General features: G+C 36.9%; 1 protein-coding gene across 1 annotated transcript in view; it reads left to right on the top strand.

Annotated features, from left to right (window-relative positions):
* The first annotated feature begins 2,470 nt into the window (after positions 1 to 2,470).
* LOC145268851 (uncharacterized) overlaps positions 2,471 to 27,678 on the top strand; it is a 47,894-nt gene continuing 22,686 nt past the window's right edge. Inside the window, exons 1-7 of the mRNA XM_080124526.1 lie at positions 2,471 to 2,621; positions 7,381 to 8,568; positions 13,508 to 13,825; positions 14,329 to 14,529; positions 14,666 to 14,756; positions 21,142 to 21,670; positions 25,624 to 25,748. Coding sequence (XP_079980652.1) covers positions 2,554 to 2,621; positions 7,381 to 8,568; positions 13,508 to 13,825; positions 14,329 to 14,529; positions 14,666 to 14,756; positions 21,142 to 21,670; positions 25,624 to 25,748 — 2,520 coding nt within the window. The 5' untranslated portion in view covers positions 2,471 to 2,553. The remainder of the gene's footprint in view (positions 2,622 to 7,380; positions 8,569 to 13,507; positions 13,826 to 14,328; positions 14,530 to 14,665; positions 14,757 to 21,141; positions 21,671 to 25,623; positions 25,749 to 27,678) is intronic.

The raw sequence follows: 27,678 nt of genomic DNA, 5'->3' as shown, positions 1-27,678 counted from the left end.
TGAAACCAGAGCAGACATAACTCAGACTCTACAGCTTTATCTTCATCACACACTTTCTTGGCACAAAAACCAAACTTGCATTGAATATTGGAAGACGGGCCGGACTTTAATAGGAAAATCAGTGCTATTTATAGTGGCCAGGCTTTGTTATGACTAGTTGAACAAACAGCAGTAGAATTAGAAGAATCAGCAGTGGTAGGTGAGTCAGAAATTTTGTGAAAAATAGTGAATAATTCCACCCCATCTTTCCAAGCTTATAACTCCTCGAAAAATGTAATTCAAGCCCTAATTTTTTTTTTTTTTCAATTAAAGGAGCAAGGACCCAGGTTTCATTGAAAAAACAAAAAAACAAAAAAAAAACGTGTTTTTTTTTAAAAAAGGTTTTAAACTTCGGACTTTACAGGTAAATTTCTAAAAAACACTTTTTTTTTTTGTTTTAAATTTGAATATATTATTTATTAACCTTTTCTCTTCAGTTTGTGAGTAAATTAATTATTTACTTTTCGATGAGTAAATTAATTATTTACTTTTTAATAGAAACTTGAAAATGGGGGGGGGGCAGCATGAATTTAAAAAAAAAAACGTTTGTCTAAAATATTATATTCGGTTTATTGGAAAGAACATTAAATTTCACATTGACCCTGAAAATATCGTAAAAATAGAATCAATAGAAAAATTTTGATAGATTTTTAAAGTTTAAAAATTGAAAAATAGAGTTCGGAAAATTCATTAGTTTTTTTAAAAAAATATATATATATTTCTATTACTTTTAAAACAACTTTAATAGTTTATTTTCGAAGTATAATCCATAAAGAAAATAAATAACCCACTTTCAACAGAGAAATTACGAGATTTTTATATTTTATTCGCAGTTTCGTGTTAGGGGTGTCAAAAATTCATACAAAAATTCTAGCAGTGGTAGCTTTGCTAGTAAGAAAATCTGAGGCCACATTTATCAAATCTTTTTATAAACTTTGTTTTTGTTGGTGTTTTGTTTTGAAAAGCGATGCAGTATGCACTTATTCGATACTTTCCGTTGTTGCAATTACTATCCAAGTGAAATAAATTTACTGGATTTTTTTAATATATAGCAAACAAGTATGCACCTTCGTTTCTACTGATTTTTTTTTTTTTCAATTCTAATAAATTACAGTGGTAGCTTCCAAATTAAGCAGTCGAAATTACCTGAATTTTACTGAATTATTAAAAAAAAAAAAAATACTTTAATCGTGTTGGCAGGTGAAAAATTGACGCCATCTTCTTTTAAATCAAGACATTAAAAAATAAAAATATCGAAAAAAAAGTTTAAATTGTACGTATCTGTTATGGAATGAAGTACTCCGAAAAAAAAATTCACTTAATTTCATCAAGTAGTTTTTATTTTACAGCGAAAAAAAAATTTATGATACCGAGCAAAAGGTTTGATTTTTAGGAAGAAAAGCTAGTATTAAAGATGAGGAGGGAGTGTCGCCGCTTTAACTGGGGTTATCTCCCCGTGGCGTTTCTAAAATTCAAACAAAATTTTAAAACAAATTCAAGATGTCTGCCTTCAACGCGCTCATAAAAACGTGTTTTTCCGCTGTAAAAAAAAACAAAAAAAACTACTCGATCAAATTAAGTGAATTTTTTTTTTCGGAGATCTTCATGTCAAAACGGATGCGTACAATATAACTTTTTTTTTTTCGATATTTTCATTTTTTAATGTCTTGATTAAACTATACAAGTACTACCGAAAATTATTTCCCTTTTGAACTCTCCTGTGTCTTACAGTCGTTTTCATGAAATTCTATTCGTTAACTTCTACCTTATCGATTTTCGTAATTTTTGGATATAATCATTTTAAAAATACGAGGAATACGTAAATACCATTGTTCTCATGTGAAATTCAGTATTATGATTTCCGAAATTTCGTCTTAATAGTGTAGAAGCGCCCTATTTTCCCTAGATGTAAACACCTTGAAGATTACGAATACAAGGGACATACTTATCTCCCTCTTCGACACTTTAATAGGGCCTGACGTTTTTCGAAACGACAGTTCAATACTGTTGCTTTTTTTGCTTTAAACAACATATTAAAAAAAAAATCTTTGTCGACTTTATCTAAACAAGCACAGTTAATTGTTTTGCTGGTAGACTATTGTATAGCCCACAGTTTCGTATAATTTTTAAACAAAAATAAGTAAATAAATAAATGAAGTGGAAATTTCTAAATTAAAACAATAATTATTAAAATATAAATTCCTATTTAAAATATCAAGTCAATAATTGTTGTTCTTTAGTTTTAATAATGTCATTTGTTTTCGTAAAAAATGGAAAGTAGTTCATCGTTTCGCTAATAGATGGCGACTATTGTACAGCGCATAGTTTCGTATAATTTCAAAATAAAAATAAATAAAATTAGTGAAATTTTTGCATGGAAAACAATAATTATAAAAATGTAAATTATTTTGAAAATAGTAAGTAAACCGTAGCTTCTGTTTAGTTTTAACAAGTTTACTTATTTTCGTAAATAGTTCATCCTTTTGCCAGTAGATGGCGACTTAATTGTTCAAAATGGCGGACGTTGAATCCGCTCTAAAAGAAATTGAAACTTTGGATCGCGAACACCAAGCTAGCAAAAGGTAAGAATATTTTTCTCTTTTTTAGTTTTTGCGTTTAGTGGATATTTAGAAATGTTTATTAAGTTTTCTTTTTCTGCAAAAAAATATTAATTCACATATCTTTTCCACAGAACAAATGGGAATATGAACGCATATTTTTATTTTTAAAACAAACGTATTTTTTCCACGATTCGTTTTTCTTTTTCTTTGCGTGAAATATTAATTTACACCTGACTGTTTTTATTTTTATGTTTATTTTAATTTTTTAATTAAATCCGACATTTAAAACTTAGTTCATCATTTAGGCTTTATTTCAACGAACTATTAGGCCAGTCGACATAAAAACAACATCGGGGTTGGTTCTCTTTCCCTAACGGGGCAATTTTTTGGTGCAATTTCAGAATTTAACCTCATGCTTATGTAGATGAAAAGGGGGTACTCTTGCATAATTTGACCCGAATTCTCGTGAATTTCCGTCAAGCATGGATCGGGCGAGACCGGCAATTCAGCCGAACGTTGTAACAAACGCAGACTAATGAAAAAAAAACAAAAAAAAAAACAAACAAAAACCAGAAAAAAAAAATGCAAATAATCAAAAATAACAACAAAAAAAACTAACTTGAAAAATGAAAATGTTTATTTCATTTTAGTATTTAATTTTTTGTTTGTTTGTTTTTTGCGAAATATTTATCAACAGAAAGTGTTTTTGTTTTTTCACCAAGATTTTTTAACCGTATAATTGTTGGGTGCAAGTACAAGGGTGCTAGTGCAGAGAGTGATCCGCGCTATTTTTTAAATCGTATTTTCAAGTTTAATTAAAGTTTTATATGTTTTTTTATTCAATTGTAAGGTTAAAGTATAGAATAGGTACAAAACACCCTCACCTCCCCATGTTAAGAATGGCTTTTTAAATAACATTATTTCAGCAGGAGTACGGAAAATTGATATATAAAATATTAGATCTTAAAACATTTTATATGGATACAGAAATATGTGTGTGTATCAATTTTCACTTTAGCAGTACTTTAGTACTTTCGGAGCTAATGCAGAGAGTGATCCGCGCTATTTTTTAAATCGTATTTTCAAGTTTAAAGTTTTATGTTTTTTTTATTCAATTGTAAAGGTTGAATATAGAATAGGTACAAAACACCCTCCCCATGTTAAGAATGATTTTTTAAATAATATGGTTATTATTTCAGGACGGATCAGTGATCTGTCGGATCACTCTCTGCACTAGTACCAGTACAAGTTTTGGTAAATTTTCAGATTAGGGCCACCGCCACCGCCACAATTTTCTTTTAAATGACGACTTTTTAGAGTTTTTGACTATGCTGAATATGAAAATCGCATTCAAATTTTGCAGAAATAAGTAGTTATCGAGATATAAAAATTTGTATTATGCATTGGATTCTTTGGCGGCCATCTTTTTTACGCGCGTGCGCGCGCCATAAAAATCTACTCGTCTATGACTGACACTGCACGCGCGTAAAAAAAGATGGCCGCCAAAGAATACAATGCATTATACAACTTTTTATATCTCGATAACTAATTATTTCTGCAAAATTTCAATGCGATTTTCGTATTCAGCATAGTCGAAAACCTATAAAAGTTGTCATATAAAAGAAAATTGTGGAGGTGGATCTAATCTAAAAAAAAATACCCAAGTTTTTTTTTTTTTTTTTGTGTCTTTTCTTTTTTGTAACCGTATTTTTTTTTTCTTGTTTTTTGTTTTATTTGCAAGACTTGTTGTTCAGTCAAATTCTTTTGGTGGCACTGTCCATTTGTACATCTCCAGGAGAAACCATCCTTTACACACAATCTTTTTTTTTTTTTTTTTAAGTAAACATTTGTGTTTACAATTGTTTCACCACATTTTTGGGGACAGCAATTTCTTCTCCTGACAATATGAGATTGTCTGCATCGATGTTTTCATTTCTTTTTCTAACATGTATAGATTTATTTTCTTGCCTATCATTTTTCTGTTTGGCGAGTTTGAAAATATATTTGTTTGTCAACTTTTTTTTTGTTGTTGTTGGTTTAGTCGCTTTCTTCCAATTCGAATGTCGTCTGTTTCCATTTAGATAGCGCTTTTTTATTGGCTAATCAAACTCCCAAAAATTCAATTAAAAAATAATCATAAATAAATAATAAATAACTAATCAGAAAATAAAGTCATCCCCGCCCCCTTAATTTGAACAACGCTTGGCTAACACCAATGATTACTGGTTTTGCCCGATCCATGCTTGACAGGAATTCACGAAAATGCGGGTCAAACCGAAAAGGGTTTGTATTACTGTACACATAGATTCGAAAAAGTTGTCAAAAAAACAAATATATAACAAATAAATGTTATCGAAGGCAAGATAAGTTACTTTTCTACCAAACTCGATAATTTTTTACTGTTTTTATATAATGTAACATGTTTATTCAGCTCGAAAAACATAGTGTTTACCGATGTATTGGAAAATTAAAAATTGCGCCCGACTCTCTCTTTGACACAGTAAGTTTGGGAAAAGGAGTTAAAAATAAAAAACTAGGCAAAATACTGTTAGAAGCTTGCTCAATATATGTTACCGTGACATAGGCTGACATATATTCGGTGGGTTTTTAACAGTATTTTGTATATTTTTTTATTTTTGGTGTGGGAAGGGTGTTTTATAACTATTCTGTGTTTCCACCAAACAATTTAATAATAATAAAAAAAAGAATCGTGAAACTTGAAGTTAACCTGAAAAAAACTATTTAAAAATAGCACGGTACCAAAAATACATAAGCACCCCCCCCCCTATTTTTTTTAATTAAATTGTTAGGTGAAAGTACAGTTGCAAAACACCCTCCTCTCTCCATGTTAAGAATGGCATTCTAGATAATGTTATTACTTCAACGCGGTCAATAAGAGCATAAGCACGGAAAAAAAATTGTGTAGGCATTAAAAACATTTTTTGTTGTTAAATATTATTTTTATATCAGAAGTTTTTTCTAGTTAAAATCTATTGAGCAATACACATTTTAAATATGTAAACATTCGGTAAAGTTATCCAATATGGCTCAAATGGATGGCCATTTTGAATAATTTGTTATTCTTTAGATTGTTGTTTTTTAGCAGGGAATCACTACTATCAAGGACGAAGGCTACTCAAGGATAAGGATTAATGGGTACTTTTTACGAACTACCTCAGCATAGTATAAACATCCCCCAACCTCCCCGTGTTATGAATGGCTTTCGAGGTTGTGGGTGGTTATTCCGAAAGCCGTTCTTAAGATGGAGGGGTTGGAAGTGTTTATACTGCGTTGGGGCAGATCATAAAAAATACTGATTAATAAATGTAAGTTGGTAGTTTAGTAATCGTTAATGGTATAAATTGGGTAGAATTTGGATTATTTAAGAGGATGGTTCAACAAGAACTTGAATTTGAAGGCTACCATGTTGTAATCTGCCGGGAAGCAGGCCAGTAGAACAATGTTCCGCATGCAGGCAGTTCTGGGAAAGAGCATTTATTCATGGATCTGCGTTTAGATTTAGGCACAGATAAAGAGTGGGGAAAATTATTGAGATTGATTGTACCTATTTACTATGCCTCCCCATGGGACAGTTAGACACCAGGGTTTTTTAACGTGGAGAAAAGGTACAAAAATAAACAATTGTCTCGGTCGTGAAGGACTGATCCTCCACTGAAAGAGAACAAGAAATGGAAGTGCAGCATCTGAAGAACAGATACTACACTTTGAGGTATTTATTTGCTCCCCCACTGAGCAAATTAGGCACAAGGCCGATTTTTAAAGTGAGGAGTGAAGGGGAAATGGGGAGTAGGGGAGCTGGATAGTGACAATTGGTATGAAGGGTTGCCCCTACATTGACCAAGGTCTTATATGTGGGGTTTCCCCCACATATGGTCTTTGCTTGCAGCATCTGCCGGACAGATACTACACTTTGCTCTTGACCAAAAGGCCAAGTTGGACCTATCAGGGTTTGTTTTAGGAGCATGTTATTGGCATACATGAACTTCCAAAGGACTCCATGGTCAGCAAAGTCAAATGCAGCAGTAAAGTCTATGGAGCAGACAATAGTCTTCATTGCCATCAGCCAAAACCGTAATCAAAACTGTAGCATTCAAAGCTGGTGATGTTCCCACTGTACCAACGTGATACACATATGAACTGATTAAAAATAAACTGAGATGAATGTATGAAATGAATAACGATTTTTTTCAATTTTGACCCCTTAAAAACTATTTTAACCGGTTAAAGACCTCAATTTTTATTCAAATGACTTTTCTGGTACATTTGATAATCATTTTAGTTCTTGCGTTCAGTCAGGTTTTTTTTTTTTGTATTTTTTTCAAAATCGATTTCTTCATACATACTGCTGAAATATATAAAAAAATTTGAATAAAATGAAATACGCATCACGTGCGCTTGAAAACCAAATCACAACGTAAAATTAGGAAAATAAACAAATATTTTACTTGTTTGAAATTTATAGAGGTATACTCCATCTTCAGCGTGTTGTTTTGCTTCTTTTTTGCTTTTCTTCTTCCTTGCCATGTTGTAAAGTTGGAGAAGTCTGTTTGTAAATTTCAAACAAGTAAAATATTTATTTTCTTAATATTGCGTTGTGATTTGGCTTTCAAGCGCACTTGATGCGTATTTCATTTTATTCAAATTAAAACATTTGTGTATGAACTCTCATCATTGACGATATTAAAAATTGTTGTTGTTTTTTTTTTGGGGGGGTTGCATATTTTATTTCTTCTAATTTTTATTTTTTCTTTTCTTTCAGTGTGCACAGTTCGAGTAGCGACGATGGTTCGGTCAAAGAACAGCACTCCCGACGCGAGAAGAAGAAACATAAGCATAAGCATAAACACAAGCACAAACACAGCAGCGAACGTCGACGCCACAAGCACAAACGTAAGAAGCACAAGGTCGATAAGGCCGAAGGGTCCAAGGATGAGGACTCTGAGCAGAAGGGTCTCTTGGAGGACACCGACCTGGCCAAATTGGAAGCAGCGCGAGATGCAATCCGGGCGCATCTCAACGGCGAAAAGAATGCACAGATTATTAACGCGATGGCATTAATAGCTCAGGGTTATGGTTCTGAATCCGAAGAAGGGGAAGCCGAGGAGGAGGAGGAAGAGGCTGAAGAGGGAGAGATTCCAAGCAAACGGCCAAAAACAACCCCAACGGTATCTGCAGTAGACCGGTTAGGTTCTCAACCGAAGGATGATAATCACCATCACCGGCGCCACCGTCATAGTGACAGGCGGTATCACGACAGTGACTCTGTCGGAAATGCATATAACCGTGAAAGCTCGCGTTACCGAAGCGTGGAGAGTTCCCATTATTCTGAACACTATTACCGCAAAGACGGACCTTACGATCAGCATGGTAGCAGCGGGATTCTCGATCCTCGCTATCATCCTCCTAGGGATAGGATGGATGGGTATGATGATTACCCCCACTATCCTGCTCCATCGTCTCCGTCGGCAGCACCCCCTCACAATGAAAGTGAGTACGTACGCCGACCGCATGATACCCGCATTGTAGTCGATGGCAAAGACAGTAATTCTCTCCACCAATCACAAAACTGGGAGGAGGAGCAGGCCTCCTCACCGCAGACGGCCCAACCAGCCTCCCAGTTATCATCATCATCATATAAATCATCCCGGGGGGGCAGCAAACTATCCTCTGCTGTGAGTGCTCCGATGCGTGACGACTCGGTCGAGCGCTATTTGGAACAGTTTCTGCAGCAGAGTCGTCGGTCAGCTAGTCGGTCACCGCATCCCATCACATCTAAAGTACATTCAAAATCTTCGTTTGGGGACAAGGGTTCCGAGCGAGAGTCTTCTCGACAAGAGCGTTCAAGCAAAAGACATTCAGAAAACGAGAGAGCATGGCAAGACGGAGAAACTGACCCGTCACCTCATATTAGATCAGAGCATGAACACAGGCGATCTCCAGCATCCAGGTAAGAGTTTCTTATACTTCATCTTTCTTCTCCTCATCTGCAGGGGCCCTGTCGGTGGGGCATTAGAATACGCCGACTGCCCCCCTGCAGAGGGTAAAAGTCCCTCAATGGGGGTCCTGAGTATGACCTTAAAATATATCAGATGGTGAGGCCCCAGCTTGCGGGCTTTGGGGAGTGTGGAGCCACCCTTTAATTGCCATTGCTCCCAGGTCCACTCTAACCCGGAGTGGTAGTACCTATTATGGTCCCAACTATGGGTTAAATAGAAACTGACTTGCAAAAAACAAATATATTCTATTAAAAATATTTTCTTCAAAATCACCGGATTCGGCATTAAATAACCTGAAAAGGGTTGATATGCCGTAAAACAAAAACCAACCAACCAACCTCATCTGCAGGATCGTTCCCCCGTAACCATATGCCTTAAAAAGCCGCGCATACGTGCGGTGTCGTCCCCCCCCCTCCCCCTTTGGTGCTGAATGCGAAATGACGCCACAAACAAAAGTGAAGAAATGATGAATGTAAGAAGTGTGAAGGGTCAATTTTTCGTTTACATTTTCGCCAAGTTTCAGAAAAATCTAATGGTTGGGGCAAAAGTTATGGGGTAAAAAGTGTGATTTTATTTTGCCATTTTGGGGCATTTTTGATCCCTTTTGAGCTCCTTGGAACGTCGAATCCCAGTAAAAATGGACAAATGGTAGCTTCACGTTTTAAGACATGTATATTTGAATTCATGGAAAACAAATATATAGACATGCATATCAAGTTTTTGAGTAATATGAAAAAAGAGCTACTTTTTACCACATTTTAATAAGTACAGTGGAAAGGCGCAACAATGCTGGAGAAGATTTCTTTCCCCGTAAGTTATCCGAACTTAACTAAATTATTAACTATTATTCATTGTGGGAGTACTCTTTTTTCTATTTTACCTCAGTTGTTTCTTTTTTGGACGACAAATCTCAATCTGCCATTTTATTACGCAAAAAGTTGTTAGGTGTCAAAATAAAACGCCTACCAAAATAAATAAATAAAATAAAATAAATAAATGAACAAAAAGTTTATTTTTTACCCTTTTATCTAGCGAATAGACATAAATGTCATACGAAAAACCACGTTTATAATTAAAAAAAATCCAACTTAGGAAACCGGGATGAATTTGATGTTTCAATTCTAAAATGAACCGACATTTTTGATAAAATTGTGTGAGCCGTATTGCTAAAATATTTTTTCTAAAGAATAAAATTGAATAAAGTTTATTTTTACAAGGATCTTTATAGGTTGAAAGTAAAACAGTTTCCAGATACGTGATCGGAGGTGAAAAATTAAGTTTTTCTAGTTTTATTTATCAAAAATATGTCTAATTTAAAAAAAAAATTAAACTTATCTACCCTGCATAATTTTATCATTCTGTTTAGATAATAAAAAAGACAAAAAGGCATGTTTTTTTGTTTTTTTTTTAACCCTAAAAGTCCCAGAGGGATGCAAACCAGAATTTTACCAGGTTCATCCATACTGAATTTATATTAAGAACAATGGCCTCCACATTTTGGCCAAGTTTCAGGAAAATCTAATGAATGGATCAAACACTATAGGGCAAAAAGTGTCATTTTTTACCATTTTGGGGCTTTCTTTTTTTTAACCTCTTTTGAGTCCCTGGGGATGCCAAATCCCAGTGTAAATGGATAATGGTGCAGTTTCAGGCCTTGACCACCACTTGATATAAAGTTATGGTTGAGAAATATAAAAAAAAAAAGAGCCACAAAAACGGGCGTTTTTAGCAGTAAAAGTCCCTGGGTACGCAAACCAGAATTTTGTCAGAGTCACCCATACTGGATTTATATTAAGAACAATGGGCTCCACATTTTGGCCAAATTTCAGAAAAGTCTAATGGATAGATCAAAAGTTATGGGGCAAAGCGTGTCATTTTGGGGCATTTTTGACCTGTTTTGAGCCGCTTGGGACTCAACGGGAATTTTCACAAAATAAATTTTTTTACTGTGCACATCTATTTAATGAAATACAATTTGTGGCAAAATTTCAGGAAAAACAAAAAAACTAATGGACGGTTATCTGGCAACCATCTGGACTAACAGACACCACTGAAAACATAGGTCCCTCTTTGATAAATTGGGGGACCAAAAAGGAGACTTAGTTAGTTTGTCCACTTTGCATGCCTCAGTCGAGGAGGATTCATCCACAAAGCGATAGCTCCAAAATCACTCTAAGATTGGTGAAGACGGCCAGTAGCTTAGCTGGAGATGTGGTTACACATCATGAAAGCTGACATCAAACTTAGCTCTGGTCTACAGTGTTTGCCGCTGATCCCAGGACTGACTACCCGTCACTAGTCATTGCTGCCACATCTGGGCTGGTGCATCTGCTACTAGTCTCTCGCTCCTTGACAAGGTTCAAAAGAGAGTCGCAAACCTGATAGGCCCTGAACTGGCATCTAAGCTTCAGCCTCTGTCCCATCGACGAAATGTTGCATCCCTCTGCCTTTTCTACAAGTATTTTAGTGGTGAATGCTCTGACGAACTGCAATCACTTGTGCCCCCACGACGCGAGCACCCTCGACAAACCCGACAGGCTACTAGATCCCACCCCCACACTGTAGAGATCCCTAGATGTAAAAGATCTTTTTACTCCAATAGTTTCTTCCCCCAGAACCGCAAGACTCTGGAATTCCATTCCAGGTCCCTGCTTCCCCAACAGTACTGACGTGCAGAAGTTCAAGTGTAACGTGAACCGACACCTTGCTGCCCAAATCCCTACATAGTACCCCAGTAGTTGTGGCCACTGTATACTATCATGTATGGCCTTCATTCATCTGGAACGCAGTGTGTTCGACAAGAGTAAACTGTTGAACCCATCTTGGCTGAACGTCGCCTAAGTCGTGAAGTTGCAAGAGTTTGACTTATTCAATTCTGGTGTGAACACGATACAATGTTGTGACGTATATCTTCTGACAGAACAAATTCTGAACGGCAAGAAAGTGTATTTTAGTTAGCCTTGTCTTTGCTGATGCCTCGAAAAATTTGCGGCAGAGCAACTCCAAACAGCCTGCAGACATATGATGGGTTGGTCAATTTTAGGTTGCCTGGAATCGTCCTGCATGCGCTGTTGAGCTTGATGTCAACCTTTTGAGCGTGGCTGGAACGAGCCCGTGCTACCACGCAGTATTCTGTGGTCAAGTAGCACCGTGCTAAAGCTAACGGAGGTAGCATTTGTGTCTTCACTCCCCAAAAGCTGTTAGCTGGGGTCGCGAGAAGGCTATTACATGTCAATAGCACCTTGCAGACCTTCTTGATGTTTTTTATGACAATGTTTTGTTGCGTGTCATGCCCAGATAAATTAGGTATAGGGTGTTTTTCAGGACTTTATCTCTCCATATGGTCTGTATTTATCTGGAACACAGTGTGTTCAACGAGAATAACCGGTTGAACCCATCTTTGCTGAATGTCGTCTCAAGTTGTAAGAGTTTGATTTATGAATGGAAATTCTGTTGTAAACACGATATCATATCGTGGCGTATATCTTCTGACAACAAATTCTGAAAGCTAAGAAAGTGTATTTTAATTTTGTGTTCAACACAACAGTAAAATGAGATAAAATTTAAAAATGTTTATAATAGTTATCACAAAGCAGCCTAGAGTTTAGTTTACGAAAATTGGGTTAATCTAGTGAAATTTTCTTCATTTTCAACTTATGATAACTAACCTTAACCCACAACACAAACCATGATCTATTTTTAGTGGTGTTCAAACTCCAACTATCCACCTCAGAGTTGATTCTGTAGAAGAGCTGACATCTATTCAATGTAGCTGCCTTCAGCCTCAATCACCACATCGATATGGGTCCGGAACTCTGAGCATGCTTTTTTTCCTCAAGCGTCGACGAGAGTTTTGCAAATACTCGGCGTATGATGACACTCAGGCTGGCTTTGGTGTTGTGGGAGGTCATGTTGGTGATGTTCTCAATGTATGACCAAACGAAGTAGTTCAGCGGGTTCAGGTTCAGGGAGAAGGGTACAAAGTCATAGAACTCCTTCTGTTGGAGTTGAGCAGTGAGATCTCTGTTCACATTACATTTAAACTTCAGCAAGCCTGGGTCTCTTTGGACTTATGAGCCAGCGTCGCGTCCTGGTACTGCATCCAGGGTTTGCCAGCGGTCACCTGATTGCATCAGGGGATCCATCCATCCATCTATGCTTCCGTTCAGCCTTGAAAGACAAAGGATACCCCTTGGAGGCAAGGGTTGCGCAATCTCCAACCACACCTCTCCTGAATCTGCACTGTTTGAGTCCAGTAGCAAGGAGAAGACCAGGACGACTGGTAACAATGCAGAGATAAGCGGAGAGCACATACAGCACCTGAAAGTCCGAAAATGGTCACCCATTTAGTACTGACCAGGTTCAACATTGCTTAACTTCGGTGATCCAGCAGGAACCGGTGTGTCAATGTGATTATGCCGTATATACCAGGGGATCACCACACTCATTAAGGTACACTTTGGCATTGACTTTCAAGCCAACTTTGAAGATGTAAGATGGCATGATATGGGTCTCATTTTAAAATACACTGAAGACCATAACAGTGGCAATCCAGCGATGCATTATGAGGGTGCTGGCAATGGTCCTGTCGTCATAACTTGGATTGGTAGAGAGCATGAGTTGTACAGTGGCGCATCTCCAACCTCGCTTGTTGAACATTGTGTCACTTTCAGACATTATAGAAGGCTCTTAGAATTTGTACACAACTGGTAGATAGTCTGCAACAAAAAAAAAAAAACGGAAATGGAATCATGTCATCTTTTCTATGGCGACAATTTTATTGTTCCACACTTTAATCTTTCTTCTTCATCTCAATTTGATGAACGATCGCATTCAGTCAGATTCGAGATAAAATGTGTTTATAGCTCTACTTGTACTTTTACTTTTCAGAAAGCGTTCACCTTCCGATCGATCTCCTCCCCACAGACGGTCACGTGGCTCCCCGAAGCGGTCCATGTCTGATGGTAAATCGTTACACCGGTCCAAGCGAGATTCTAGTCCGCCACCATCAAGAGACAGGTCAGATTCCATGCGCAAACACAAAGGCCTCCAAGTTTTGTCGTCCGTTTCGGTGAACCAGACAAACACGGGCAATGCGTACAACAGTTCTAACGATGACGTGATGATCGTCGGAGAAACGAGAGGGGTGTCAAAGCGGATGGAACGATATCGTACTCGAAGATCACCTCGGAGCAGATCCCCGGGACGGTAAGTATCTTTTTTGTTTTCACTCTAAACAGGGCATATTGCCACGTGGATATAAAGGGCTACTAAATAGAGATTGTGTCTAACAGGGACACTATGTAGGGAGTTGAGCAGCGAGATATCTGTTCATATTACATTTAAACTTCAGTAAGTGAGTACAGTCGGGGATACAGGAAATAGGGAAGGAATTCCAAAGTCTAGCAGTGCAAGACAAAAAACTATTAGAGTAAAGGCTAGGGACCTACACAGTTGTTGGATTATGGCTGGACAGTGCCGGGTTTTGTGAGTAGCATACGGAAAAAAAGAACCAGCTTGTGATGTAAAACATCCCAGATAATGACCAAAGGCTTGATGTCAATGATCGGACAAAGGAACAATGGAATTCAGTCAATATAAACAAGCGATACACACAGACAGGGAGAAACTAGTCAACGCAGATCAGACTAAATCTTATTGAAAACTTTTATTAATAATAATAATAATATAGTAATGTTGTTTTTTATCAGAACGAGACATCGTGGACGAGATAGGAGTTATTCCCCGCGACGATACGGCCGCAGCCGGTCCCCACGTGATAGGAAACGTGGCGCGACGGATGGATTGCATAAACGTCGAACAGAAGAAAATGCCGGACCAGTTGACAAATTCAAGGACAGTTTATCAGAGGGACTTTTTCTTCACGTGGAAATTTCATCGGATGATGACTAGTAAGTACATAACAGTTGTTTTGGCATCGTCAAAATCTGACATACATTTCCCTTACATAAAAAAGAAAAGAAAAATACATTCATATTGCACGCGAGTTACATCCCCTGTCCTAAGCATATTTTAATATATTTTCAGCTCTAATATTGAATATTCCGAGAAAGACGATGAAGAAGATACAGCTGCTTTTATTGAAAAACGTCGTAAAGAAAGAGAAGCCTTGCTTGAAGTAAGTAACATTTTTTTTTTTTTTTTTTTTTTTTTTAAATGTCACTCTATGATCAAGGAATTCTTTTACAAAAGGCTTGTCAATCATGCAACTCGCAGCTTCTTACTGGTAGTGATGTGACTTTTTTTATTTAAATGCTATAGCAGTTAGTTATATATATACATATACATGTGTGTGTTTTATTTTTCTGCTTCTGGGAGGTCTTAGGCGGGTACCCTTGCTTATTTTAACTTTTATTTTAAATTCTGCTTTGATCATCTCTTGGACCGCTTGGATGTCCTCATCAGGTGTGTCTGATTCCGGGAAGTAAAAAACAATCAGATTGAGCTTCCTTTGTTCAATGTCCTCGAGCTCCTTCAAACCCTCTCTAAGGCTCTTTGTGTCATGAGATGGTGGAAGGATGCAGGTTCTGGTGAGTTCTGTTATCCTTTCCTCCATATTCTTGATTGTGGCAGACATCTCTGCGTTGGCATCTACCTTTCTCTGTTCCATAAAAAAAAAAAAAAAAAAATTCTTCGTTTCTTGTTCTCTCTTAGTTTCCCCTCTCTGTCCTGCTCTAAGCAAATCTGACGACCTAGTCCACAAATTCCAAAATTCCATCATGACAAGTTTCAAGAAAAAATACACGATTAAACCCGGTTCTTCAACTTCCAATGTAGACCCCCCCACTACCATGTCTCCTTCTCCAACATCAGGGGTCTACGTTCTAACCTTCCAGAGGTTGAAGCCCAATTGCAGGAGACTAAACCAGACCTTTTATTTTTAAGTGAAACTGGCATTATTTCCCTAGAAGAGTTCGCAATTAAAGGATACTCTAACTTAACTTCTAAATCTGACCCCCAAGATTGCCATGGGCATGGAATATGTGCCTATATTAAAGATGGCTTTCCATGTAGTAGGGATATCTCCAGAGAAGCTCCCAACTTACCCTATATGTGCTTCCGTGTTGCATTAGCTCACACTACCGCATTTATATTTACTTTCTATCGCCCCCACAACAGTGGAGTTACTATCTTTAAAAGCATATCTGAGAAAATTGACCAAGTCCTATCTACTTATCCTTCAACTAACATTCACGTATGTGAAGACTTCAATGTTCACAACGTGGAATGGTTGACCCACTCAAACAAGACCGATGGTGTGGGGAGATTCTGTCATGATTTCTCCATTGCTTATGACCTCACTCAGATTGTTCACGAACCCACCCGTGTACCCGACAATGACGGCCAATATGCAAGTCTACTACACCTTTTTCTCACAACTTTCCCTGAACTATGTTCAGTTTCTGTTTTGTCTTCTCTTGGATCTTCCGACCACTCTGTTGTATCAATTAAGATAAAAATGAAATGTAATAAGTCCCCAGACATACCTCTCCATCGTACAGTATATCGATACACTAAGGCTGACTGGGATAGCTTCCATACATTTATATCGGATCTACCTCTGCATTCCATGTTTAAAAAGGATGTGTCCTCTATAGTATCAGACCTTACGGAATGGTTAATTGTAAGTATAGACCGTTTCATACCCTCAAAAAAGTTCCAGCAAAAACCTAAAAGCCAACCATGGTTCTCTCCAGAATGCGCTGTTGCCATTGCGCACAGAAATCACTTTTTCCACTGCTTCAAACGTAATAGATGTATGGAAACTAAAGTCGCTTTCAGAACTGCCAGCAACCATTGTAAGAAAGTAATAAAGAACGCAAGAGAGTTGTATGCTCAATCTGTCAAATCCAAAGTAGCTAAGCAGCGGCTTGGTTCCCACCAGTTTTGGCAAATAGCAAGCAGAATCCTAAACTGAAGCGTGTGCTCTATCCCAACTATTATCAATGGACCTGAGGTAATCTCGTCAGCATCAGACAAAGCCAAACTCTTTGCCAAGAACTTTGCAGCTAATTCTACCCTTTGTGACCAAGGCCGCCAACCCCCAATATTTCCTCCTGTATCAGAAAACACACTATGTGATATACATATATCTGTAGGTGATGTTGCCAAGTTAATCAAAAACCTTGATTCCAGTAAATCAACAGGCCCTGACAGTATTCCAATTATAGTACTCAAAAAAACTTCAACCAGAACTAGCGCCTATACTTACAAAACTGTTTAAACGTTGTCTTAAGGAGAATAGCTTCCCATCACCCTGGAAAATCTCATCAGTATGCCCTGTATTTAAGAATTCAGGTGATCGCTCATCCCCCTCTCAGTACAGGCCAACAAGTCTCCTGTGCGTCATGAGTAAGTTGCTGGAATCTGTGTTAAATACAGAAGTAATCAACCATCTCAACAAAAATAACCTTCTTAGTGACACTCGATATGGTTTCCGTTCTGCTAGATCTACAGCAGGTGCTTACAGTTATATCTCATAGGATTAGCAAATCTCTCGACGGAGGCAGCCTTTCTAGGGCAATTGCTCTTGACATATCTAAGGCCTTTGATAGAGTATGGCATAAAGGTTTAATTCACAAGATCTCTAGCTATGGTATAGCTGGAAATGTCTTAATTATTAAATCATTTCTTTCTGATAGGTTCATAAGAGTAGTAGTTGAGGGGCAAAAATCAGAAGCTCACAGTATTAATGCTGGAGTTCCTCAGGGGTCCATCCTGGGTCCAACTCTATTCCTGATCTACATTATTGATCTTCCAAATCACATCCTTACATCATTTGTAAACATTTATGCTGATGACACTACCATTTATGGTAGCACATCTAAGACAGTAAACGACCAAGTTCTCTCCAATTCTCTCTCCTCTGATCTTGAGCATGTGGTACAATGGGGAAAGGAGTGGCTGGTTACTTTTAATGCATCTAAAACCAAGCTTCTTTCTTTACATCATCAACACTCTGATACACATCTGGCATCAATTGAAATGAATGGCTCTCGTCTTCAGGAGGCCTCAAGTTTTTGACAAGCTTCTGGGTTTGACCGTTACTCCTGATCTTAAATGGAACATGTACATCAAATCTGTTGCCAAGGCCACTGGAAAAATGGTGGGATCTTTCTATCGATCCAGTAGATATCTCCCTGCTGATGCAATTCTCTATCTATATAAGAGTCAGATACGTCCAAGGATGGAATACTGTTGCCACATCTGGGCAGGAGCTGCTAGAAAAGACTTGTCCTGCCTTGATAGAGTTCAAAATAGACTTTGTAGCCTCGTAGGAAATGTCCTTTTCTCTTCCCTGCAACCTCTATCTCACAGAAGAAATGTTGCGAGTTTGTCTCTGATGTATCGTTATTTTCATGGAAAGTGTTCAACTGAGCTTCAGTCTATGGTCCCCCCTCGCCAAACTTTCACAAGAAACACTCGTCTAGCTGAAAACACTATCAATAATTCCTCCCACTCTTTATCTGTGCCTAAACCTAAACGTAGATTCCATGAACAAAGCTTCTTTCTTAGAACTGCACACCTGTGGAATTGTCTTCCATTTTCCTACTTTCTGGCTGACTAAAATATGGTTGTGTTCAAGTCTAACGTAAACAAGTTCTTGATGAGCCGTTCCATATAAGTTAACAAATTTACTGAATTGATTACTATATTGTCCAATTTCTACTGTACACTCTTTAACCCTTATCCTTGAGTGGCCTCTTGGCCTTGATAATGTGTTGATGCCTCTGTGTAAAAAAAAAAAAAAAAAAAATTGGTGTTTCGACCATAATAAATAATATTAACCAAAAATGAGCTTCTTTTACTTTCGAATATGCAAAGATTCCGACAACTCAATTTCTCCGGACACAACACAGTTAAAAGCAGAAAATTCCTCTGTGAGATTAGTTGATTTTAAAAGTTGTTTTTTTTTTTTTTCCATATCAAATAATAAGAACATCAAGTAGCTAATTAATTATGAATTTCCTTTATCATCCAGTGATACGATTGCATGCAAGTGTATATCCGTGTGATCGCCTATCTAAAGTTAGTTGTGTGTGGGGATGTTCAGTTAAATACACTTCATAACAGGACGGTAATATGCATAAATACCTTCACAACACAAAGGACGGGTAACACTTATTTGTGGTTTCAACATCTGGCAAATCAGGGAAACATATCTGGGTCCAGCTTGGGTCTTGTCTTGATGGAAAAGCTGCAATGAAAATTCTCAAGGACGACAGAACCTTAGGTTTTATTTTGGACAATTTTTTTTTTTTTTTATTCCAGAGTGTTTTCTTTTTTTTTTTTTTTTCTTAAAAAGTTACAACACTGATTTAAGTCCTGTTTACATTCTGACTATCGCCATTTCTGACCCCTCTGCTTGAAGCCATCACGATCTGTCAACAATCTCTCTCTCCTGACTCCAATTAACCATTTTCTCTAATTTCCACGTATCTCAAAAAGACCATCTCCATCTCTAAATGACATCATTAGTATACGTCACTAAGCTAATCACCTGATGTTTTCTCTCCCTAATTTCCACTCTACGCCATCATGTCTTTGTCCTTCTCTCGACTCGAACTGACTCAACTAATTTACACGTATCTCAAAAAAACCTGTTTACATTCTATCGCCATTTTTGACCCCTCTGCTTGAAGCCATCATGATATGTCAACAATCTCTCTCTCTCTCTCTCTCTCTCTCCTGATCCCCCCCTTCTAAACGATGTATACGTCACTAAGATAATCACCTGATGTTATTACATGTCATTATTCTAAATTGTCAGCTAAATTGTTCTGATAACATTTTTTTTTTCTAAATTAATGTAAATAAATAAATATTTATTTAACCCCCCCCCCCCCCCCCGAATTGACACGGCTTCGGGTTTTATTTTCGGCAACTTTTTATTCCAGAGTTTTTTTTTTTTTCCCCTTTTGGAAAGTTGCAACGCTGATTATGTCTATCACCATTTCTGAACACCTCTACTCTGAGCTATCATGATCGGAAAATCATCTCTGTCCTTCTCTCGACTCCAACTGACTCAACTAATTTCTACGCATGGGTAGCTGAAACCACTATCAATAATTTCCTCCACTCTATCTGTGCCTAAACCTAAACATAGATTCCATGAACAAAGCTTCTTTCTTAGAACTGCACACCTGTGGAACTCTCTTCCATTTGCCTGCTTTCCAACTGACTACAATATGGTCGTCTTCAAGTGTTGATGCACCATTCCCCTTAAGTAATCCAATTTATCAAATTTTCACGACTAATGAGTATGATGATATTGTCCTTTTGTTTACTGTACACTCTTTAACCCTTATCCTCGAGTGGCCTCTGAACCTTGATAAGTGGTGTTTCCTTTGAAAAACCTATCTCACCTTCTAAATGATGTCATTCGTATAAGATAATCACCTGACGTTTTTACATGTCATTATTACTAAATTGTCAACGAAATCGTTTTGATAAGAAGACGGCCTTATTAGAAATTCATAAATTGTATTATTTTTTTATTCATTTGTTTTTTAATGGAAATCATTCCAGACAAATCATAAAGCCACTAGATGTAAGGAGCTAAAAGGAAAAAAAAAATATTTCAAAGTCAAAAACTTGTGAACAATAAGTGTTAGATGGAATAGATTATGATCCAGAAAACAGCAATTCTTCCCCCTTTATCAGAAACATCGCTCATGAAATGTGAGGACTAAAGGACAAAATAATGGAAGTAATAGTTACGCGGTTGCCGAAAGTAAACGTCCAACTTTCTAATAAATGTCCAATCATATTTTCTCTGTTCTTTTCTCCTATATCTTCATAATTTTCCATCCCTTTTTTTTTTTTTTTTTTTTTTTTTTTTCGTTTTCTACTGAAAAACCAGTACATTCCTCTAACCAATCTATTTTGAAAATATAATATTGCTGTTGCTTTTCGATGTTACAATTTTTCTGGTTCCGATTGATCGTCCCAACACTATTAATAACCATTATTAACATCAAGCTAATTATTGAAATAGATTTTCTTTAATGTAATATGCAAAAGAGGTTGCTTCTTTAATGTAGATTTCCTTTGAATAAATATTATATATAGAAAATGATGTTGGAATAAAAATGTATAAATGTTTGTTTTCAGTATGAAATTTAATTTATGAAATAGTGTACTTTTTGTACATATTAACGAATACCTTTTGTATATATTAATCAAATTATGAACAGACAAGACTATAACTTTATTATATATATATATCTATATATATATATATATATATAGGTATATTTTATTCTAGAATTAATGAGCCCATACAGTCAATAAATTATAATTTTAATACAAATTTTTTTTATTTTCTTTTTTAATATCAAATAAATTTTTATGTCAATTTATATTTTTATGTCAATTTATATCTTTATATCACATTTTTTTTTTGTCAAATCATTTTTTATGTCAAATCAATTTTTTTCAAACAAAACATCTGATTTTATTTATATTTTTCCTTTTTTTTTTTTTTTCTTTATTTTTTGTAGCGTTTAGCAGCAAATAAAAATGGAAATAACGAGGACAGCAATAAAAACGGCACCATGGAAGAAAACGACGAAGATGTTGCACATTCTGTGGAATCTGCTACTGCTGCTAATGAAGATTGCGACAATGTGGAGACAAAAGAGATGATTCCAAGCCCAGAAGATAGACCGCGATCGCCAAGTGAGCCTCCCGACACTCCACCACGTGAAGAACATGTTCAACAAAATAATACGAGACAGTCGGATGATGACGACGACGATGATGATGATGAAAACAATGACAATGATCGCCGTCGTCACCATCGACGACGCCGTCGCCGTGGTAGCGATGTCTCAGAAGACAGCTCCTCGTCTTCGTCATCGTCATCATCATCATCATCGGCTTCCTCGTCATCTGCTGAGAGTGGGGACGAGTCGGAAGACTCTAAGGAGTTTAACAAGGATTCCAACGATATCCCCGTCGATGTGGACCTCGATGACTTTGAGAACATTATCAAGCAGAAATTGAAATCGTTAGAAAGTTTAGATAATGGTGAGTTGGAAAATTCCATTTTTAAAAATTAATATTTATAAGACCAAGACCATCACTAAGCAAGCAAGACAATCATGCAACTGGAGTCTTTTAGTGTGGGATTGATATGATTTTTTTTTTTTTTTTTTAGATTATTGTCGTCTGGATAATTAGCTTGATTCATAGAATTGATTGACAGTTGTGCTATGGCATAGCAATAGTGGAAGACGTGAGGAGACCTGATTCTAGCATGCAAAATCATCAGCTCATGTTTCCTGTGAACGTTAGGCGGAGGAGGGACTATTTTTCTCATCTTGAGTGTTATTTGTGGAACGTTTCGGGTGGATTATCCTTTAACCGTCATCTGGCGTGTTGGTCGGTCGTTGTTTGAAAAAAAATAAAATAAAATAAGAGAGATAAGTTACTGGCTCCGTAGATGATAACAACCAACTGATGAATGTCGAAGGACAATCCAATGAAACGCTGCGCTAATAACACACAAGATGAGAACAATAGTCCAATCAATGCTAGTAATATAAACATTCAGCCGTAATCAGAACTTTAAAACTTCATTTAATTTATGTCCTCCCAGTAGTTTTATATGGCCTTGATTGTATAACATGGACTAAACAACTACCTAATCGCATTGAGGTGTTTAAAAAATCATGTTTTGTTTTTTTACACAGGCATCACCACATTATCAAGGCCAAGAGGCCACTCAAGGATAAGGGTTAAAGAGTGTACAGTAGAAATTGGACAATATAGTAATCATTAGTAATGAAAATTCGGTAAATTTGATAACTTATATGGAACGGCTCATCAAGAACTTATTTACGTTAGACTTGAACACAACCATATTGTAGTCAGCCAGAAAGCAGGAAAACGGAAGACAATTCCACAGGCGTGCAATTCTAAGAAAGAAGCTTTGTTCATGGAATCTACGTTTAGGTTTAGGCACAGATAAAGAGTGGGGGGAATTATTGATAGTGTTTTCAGCTAGACGAGTGTTTCTTGTGAAAGTTAGGCGAGGGGGGATCATAGACTGAAGCTCAGTCGAACACTTTCCATGAAAATAACGATACATCAGAGACAAACTCGCAACATCTCGTCTGTGAGATAAAGGTTGCAGGGAAGAGAAAAGGACATCTCCTACGAGGCTACGAAGTCTATTTTGAACTCTATCAAGGCAGGACAAGTCCTTTCTAGCAGCTCCTGCCCAGATGTGGCAACAGTGTTCCATCCTTGGACGTACCTGGCTCTTATATAGATAGAGAATTGCATCAGCAGTGAGATATCTACTTGATCGATAGAAATGCGTTTCATTACGGAACATCGCCTGATAAAAAATTTTTTTAAAAATATCCACCCTCCATCAAACTACTTCCCTACTGTCTCTATTTGATAGAATCAAAAGTAAAACCCTTAAATTTTTTAGCCATGTCAAACGATCAACCACTGGTTTGTCAAAGTTATGCTTTGAGGGTAGGAGGCAAAAGAGGCAGAGGAAAGCCAAGGAGAAGGTTAGGGTTAGGTGGAGAGAAAATGGTTTTGTTTAGACATCTCTCAACAGTTGGGCATCCATCAACCAACTGGATTGGAAGAAATGGCAAAAAATAAGTCCCGTGGGTTTACAGTCCACACCGGAAGCGGAAGACGCGACCCATGAAATATTTAGCTATAGAGTTGTTGATTTTTTTTAATTTTTTTTTTATTTTTGATCAGCACAAAAAAAAGTGATATGTACATATATTTTCGCAAATAAGATAATTATGTATACATTTTAGTTCTTTTAGTATGAAACTTTTAATGGAATGTGCTCTGATGAACTCGTAGCATGCACGAGTTTAAAAACGGAAACATACTTTATTTATTTAAGCTATGAGAGTTCTTTCCTGTTTGATTTTCATAGATGAAGATGGATATTTGGTATATGTTAAATAGTATTTGATTAAACCCTCCAGCTGGCAATATATTTCAATCTGGCAATGCTGTGTGTGTGTGTGTGTGTGTGTGTGTGTGTGTATATATATATGTGTATGTATATATAAATCTGTATATCTATAAAAGTGAAATTGTCTGTGTGTGTATATATTTCCCTAGGAAAGTACTCTGTCAATTTTTGGTCTATAAACTCGAGACTTGATATAAGGGGTATTCAGATTTGGGAAAAACCTTTTTAATCAGTCTTCAGCCAGAAATTTGGCTTTTAAGGAGTCAAAGTTCAACGATTTGACCTTTGAAAGCTCTACCAAACTCCTCCGCCAATTTTCGGTTTAAACATGTGAAATTTTATATGTAGATTACTTGGACGTGGGTCAAACTTTATAATTTGATTTGAGCCTAAAACAAATGTTAAGGGGTCAAATAATATAAATGCAAATCTTGAATTAAATTTGTTGTAAATCTAAAAATGTACGACAAATTTACTGTTTGACGAGGAATACAAAAAAATTAAAGTTTTGTCTTTTCTCCATGGATTTTCAACGAATGGAGGAAATATTTTTAGAAAATTAAATATAGGTGATTATAAATTTAATTATTTGCACATTAATTGAAAATTAAATCTAAAAAGATTGCATGGAAGAATGTTCCAGTCGTAAAATACGCTTAAATATATTTTAATTCATGCAGATTTCGTATTTATTATTACAAACTCAAATTATAAATTCTCTATTGATTATTATATTGTACCCAATATATAGTAGTGATTTCAAAAGATTAAAAAAACCCGACTTAGATGCCATCAGGTAGAATCAAACTAAAACATTTATAGCTCCAGCTGTATTCCCTACTCGTTGAGCTATTGACAGATAAGAAAGATTTTTTTTACATGGAAGTCACCATGTATCAAGGTCCGAGGATTGCTCGAGGATAAGGGTAATGAATTTAAGGTGGTAGTGTAACAATCATTAATGGTAGAAATTTAAAATTAAACGACTTCAAGCCATGAATGAATTTGCACATGCGCAGAAGTAATAGAAAATATGTCGGCAAGTTGAAATGAACATCTTTGCATTTCAGCTTGCCGACATATTTCAGTATACATTATTCAGCCATCCAAACAAAGATTTTATTTGTTATAAACCATCTTTGATGTAAGACTAGCCTAGGTGTTTGGAGGTATATGTTGAGCAAAAAAAAAAAAAAAAGTTAGTAGGCAGGCAGGCTCGAACCCGTGACGCAAAGGCAGAAAAGAAAGCGAAAGAAAACCTGACGTCCTACCGCTACTCCATGATGCGACCGAAAGTTCAGAACATTGAAATTAGTAAAGCTATTTCAACCGATATGATGACTTGCAAAAATGTCTATGCAAAAAAAAGTCCCTCCTTGTAGAAAACTGTCCAGTTGAGGGTGAAGGAATTAGTGTTTTTAGCCCATTTTTCGATACTTGTCGTCTGAAGGGTTGAGCTTAAAAACGATACCTATCTCGTGAAAATCAGTCGCCTCTGTCGAAAGTTTTAGGTAGACATACATACATGCATACATTTCCTGTTAATTTCAGTGTTATGTGACTAGCAGTTTAAGAGTTTATTGGTTAAATATTCACACACACACATACATCTACTGTTTCATTTATATAGATTGTTCTATTGATTGATCAAGTTCTACCTAAATCAGGTTGTGTATGCTACTGCAGCCTTGATTTGTTTATTTTTCCTTGTGAAATAGCTTTTTGAATAATATTTGGCGATTTGAATAAAATATTTCAAAGCTGGGTAACAATGTGCTCGTATTTTCAAAGTCCTTATTTTAAAGTCTTCCAATATTCAAATTGTTGATTCTGTGGAAATTAATAAATTCGACTCCAATACTAACTTGTAACATTTATGAGTCTAACTCCTTCCAAAACCCCTCACTCCACAACCCTGCCATACACTGGACGGAATGCAATACTCTTATGTCTTTCCATTGTTCATATCGTTTGCCTATGAATGATTGCATTGTAAAAAAATTTTCGTTTTTCTCATTAACAGATGGAGAATCGCTTCTGAGCCAGCCGCCATCCCTGACTGATGTCTTACCCAGTACAAAACCAGCGGTTCCTGTCCGATCTGGAATCGACATGTTCTCTGAAGAAGGAGTGCTCGATGAATACCACGTGAGTTAATCGCAGTTATATCCCACGTATAAATGTATATTTGTGCATGTGTAGACGAGTACTTTAAGTTGACTTATGCCTGCCAAGTTCCAGTTTTTCAATTTTGGCACCTTAACATCTATTTTAACTTACTACAAACCAAATTGAATTTGTTTTCAAATCCTCTAAAGGTCCTGGATATGACCGGAAACTATATCCGATGGTGAAGCCTCAGCTTGCGGACTTTGGGGAGTGTGGAGCCACCCCTTAATTGCCATTGCTCCCAGGTCCACTCTGACCTGGAGTGGTAGTACTTGTTAGGGTCCCAACATTGGGTTAAATAGAAACTGATAGGGGGGGGGTATATATATATATATTCTATTAAAAACCTTTTCTTCAAAATCTTTGGATTCAGCATTAAATAACCTAAAAAGGGTTGATATGCCATAAAACAAAAACAACCAACCAACCCTCTTTGATAGGGTCCAAAAAAGTTTCCAATCTAATAGATCCTACTTTGTCAACTAGGCTCCAACCTCTGTCCCATCACCGCAATATTGCATCTCTATGCCTGTTTTACAAATATTTTAATGGAATGTGCTCTGATGAACTCATTGCACTTGGGCCCACTTGACGTGCATGTCCCCAACAGGCGCACTTAGCGGCAATATCACACCCCTTCACTGTTGAGGTCCCAAAATATCAGAAAGCTTTCTACTCAAATAGTTTCCTCTCTAGAACAGCTAGACTTTGGAATTCTCTTCCTGCTGCCTGCTTCCCAAACTGTACTGATATGCAGAAGTTCAAGACTAAACTTGTTTCCTTCAATCACTACAAGAAACCTTCTCTACCACCAATAGCAATGGGCAAAGACTCTTTATCTGAAAGTACATCTTTTAAACTTCTCGGCCTAACATTCACAGGAAACATGAGTTAGAAAAATTACATTGAGAGCATTGCCAGGACCGCTGCGAAAAAGGTAGGTTCTCTCTACCGTGCTAGAAAGCTACTAACGCCCGAAAGTATCCTGTACCTCTATAAGGCCACCATTCGCTCATGTATGGAGTATTGTTGTCATATTTGGGCTGGTGCATCTGCTACTAGTTTCTCATTCCTAGACAAGGTTCAAAAGAAAGTTACCAACTTAGTAAGTCCTGAACTGTCATCTAAGCTTCAGCCTCTGTCCCATCGACGAAATGTAGCATCCCTCTGCCTGTTCTATAAGTACTTTAACGAACTGCAAGCATTTGTACCCCCTAAACGTAAACAAACCTGACAAGCAGCAAAATCCCACCCCTTCACAGTTGAGATCCCCAGATGTAAGAGAGCCTTCTACTCCAGTAGTTTCTTCCCTAGAACCGCTAGACTTTGGAATTCCCTTCTGAGTTCCTTCTTCCTCAACTGTACTGACATGCAGAAGTTCAAGTGTAACATGAACCGACATCTTGCTGCCACACTCCTCACATAGTACTCCTGTAGCTTATGTCCCTGATAGTAGCTCCAATACTATTACTACACTATCCCATTGATTACTGTACACACAATAACCCTTATCCCCAAGTGGCCCTTGGGCCTTGATAAGTGGTGAACTTCATGTAAAAAAAAAAAAAAAAAAAAATGCAACGTAAATCAACACCTGAATCTCCCTTAGGCATGGTCCCGATTAGTAGCTTGTTACGTTTGAGTGGCAATGTGCCTTGTTTGAGGTGAAGATGAGTAAAACAATGTGTACGTATACCTTTTTACGTTGAAGTTGCTTCATTTTTTTTTATCCATCTGACGATAGCTCAGATGATAAGAACGAAGGTTGAAATGCTAAATAATGCCTATGGCTGGAGCACTGAATGTCTTAGTCTCGATTACAGTTGATGGCACCAAAGCCATATTTTCTTCTTTTTTTTTTTTTTAACTCTTGAAATCATTATTATTTATATTGGGTACAATATCATAA

This window comes from Euprymna scolopes, chromosome 44 (genome assembly GCF_053919585.1).
Source record: "Euprymna scolopes isolate OS-2025 chromosome 44, ASM5391958v1, whole genome shotgun sequence".
Classification (NCBI taxonomy): domain Eukaryota; kingdom Metazoa; phylum Mollusca; class Cephalopoda; order Sepiida; family Sepiolidae; genus Euprymna; species Euprymna scolopes.
Note: the sequence above shows the minus strand (reverse complement) of the source record. Positions and strands in the feature narration are given on the sequence as shown.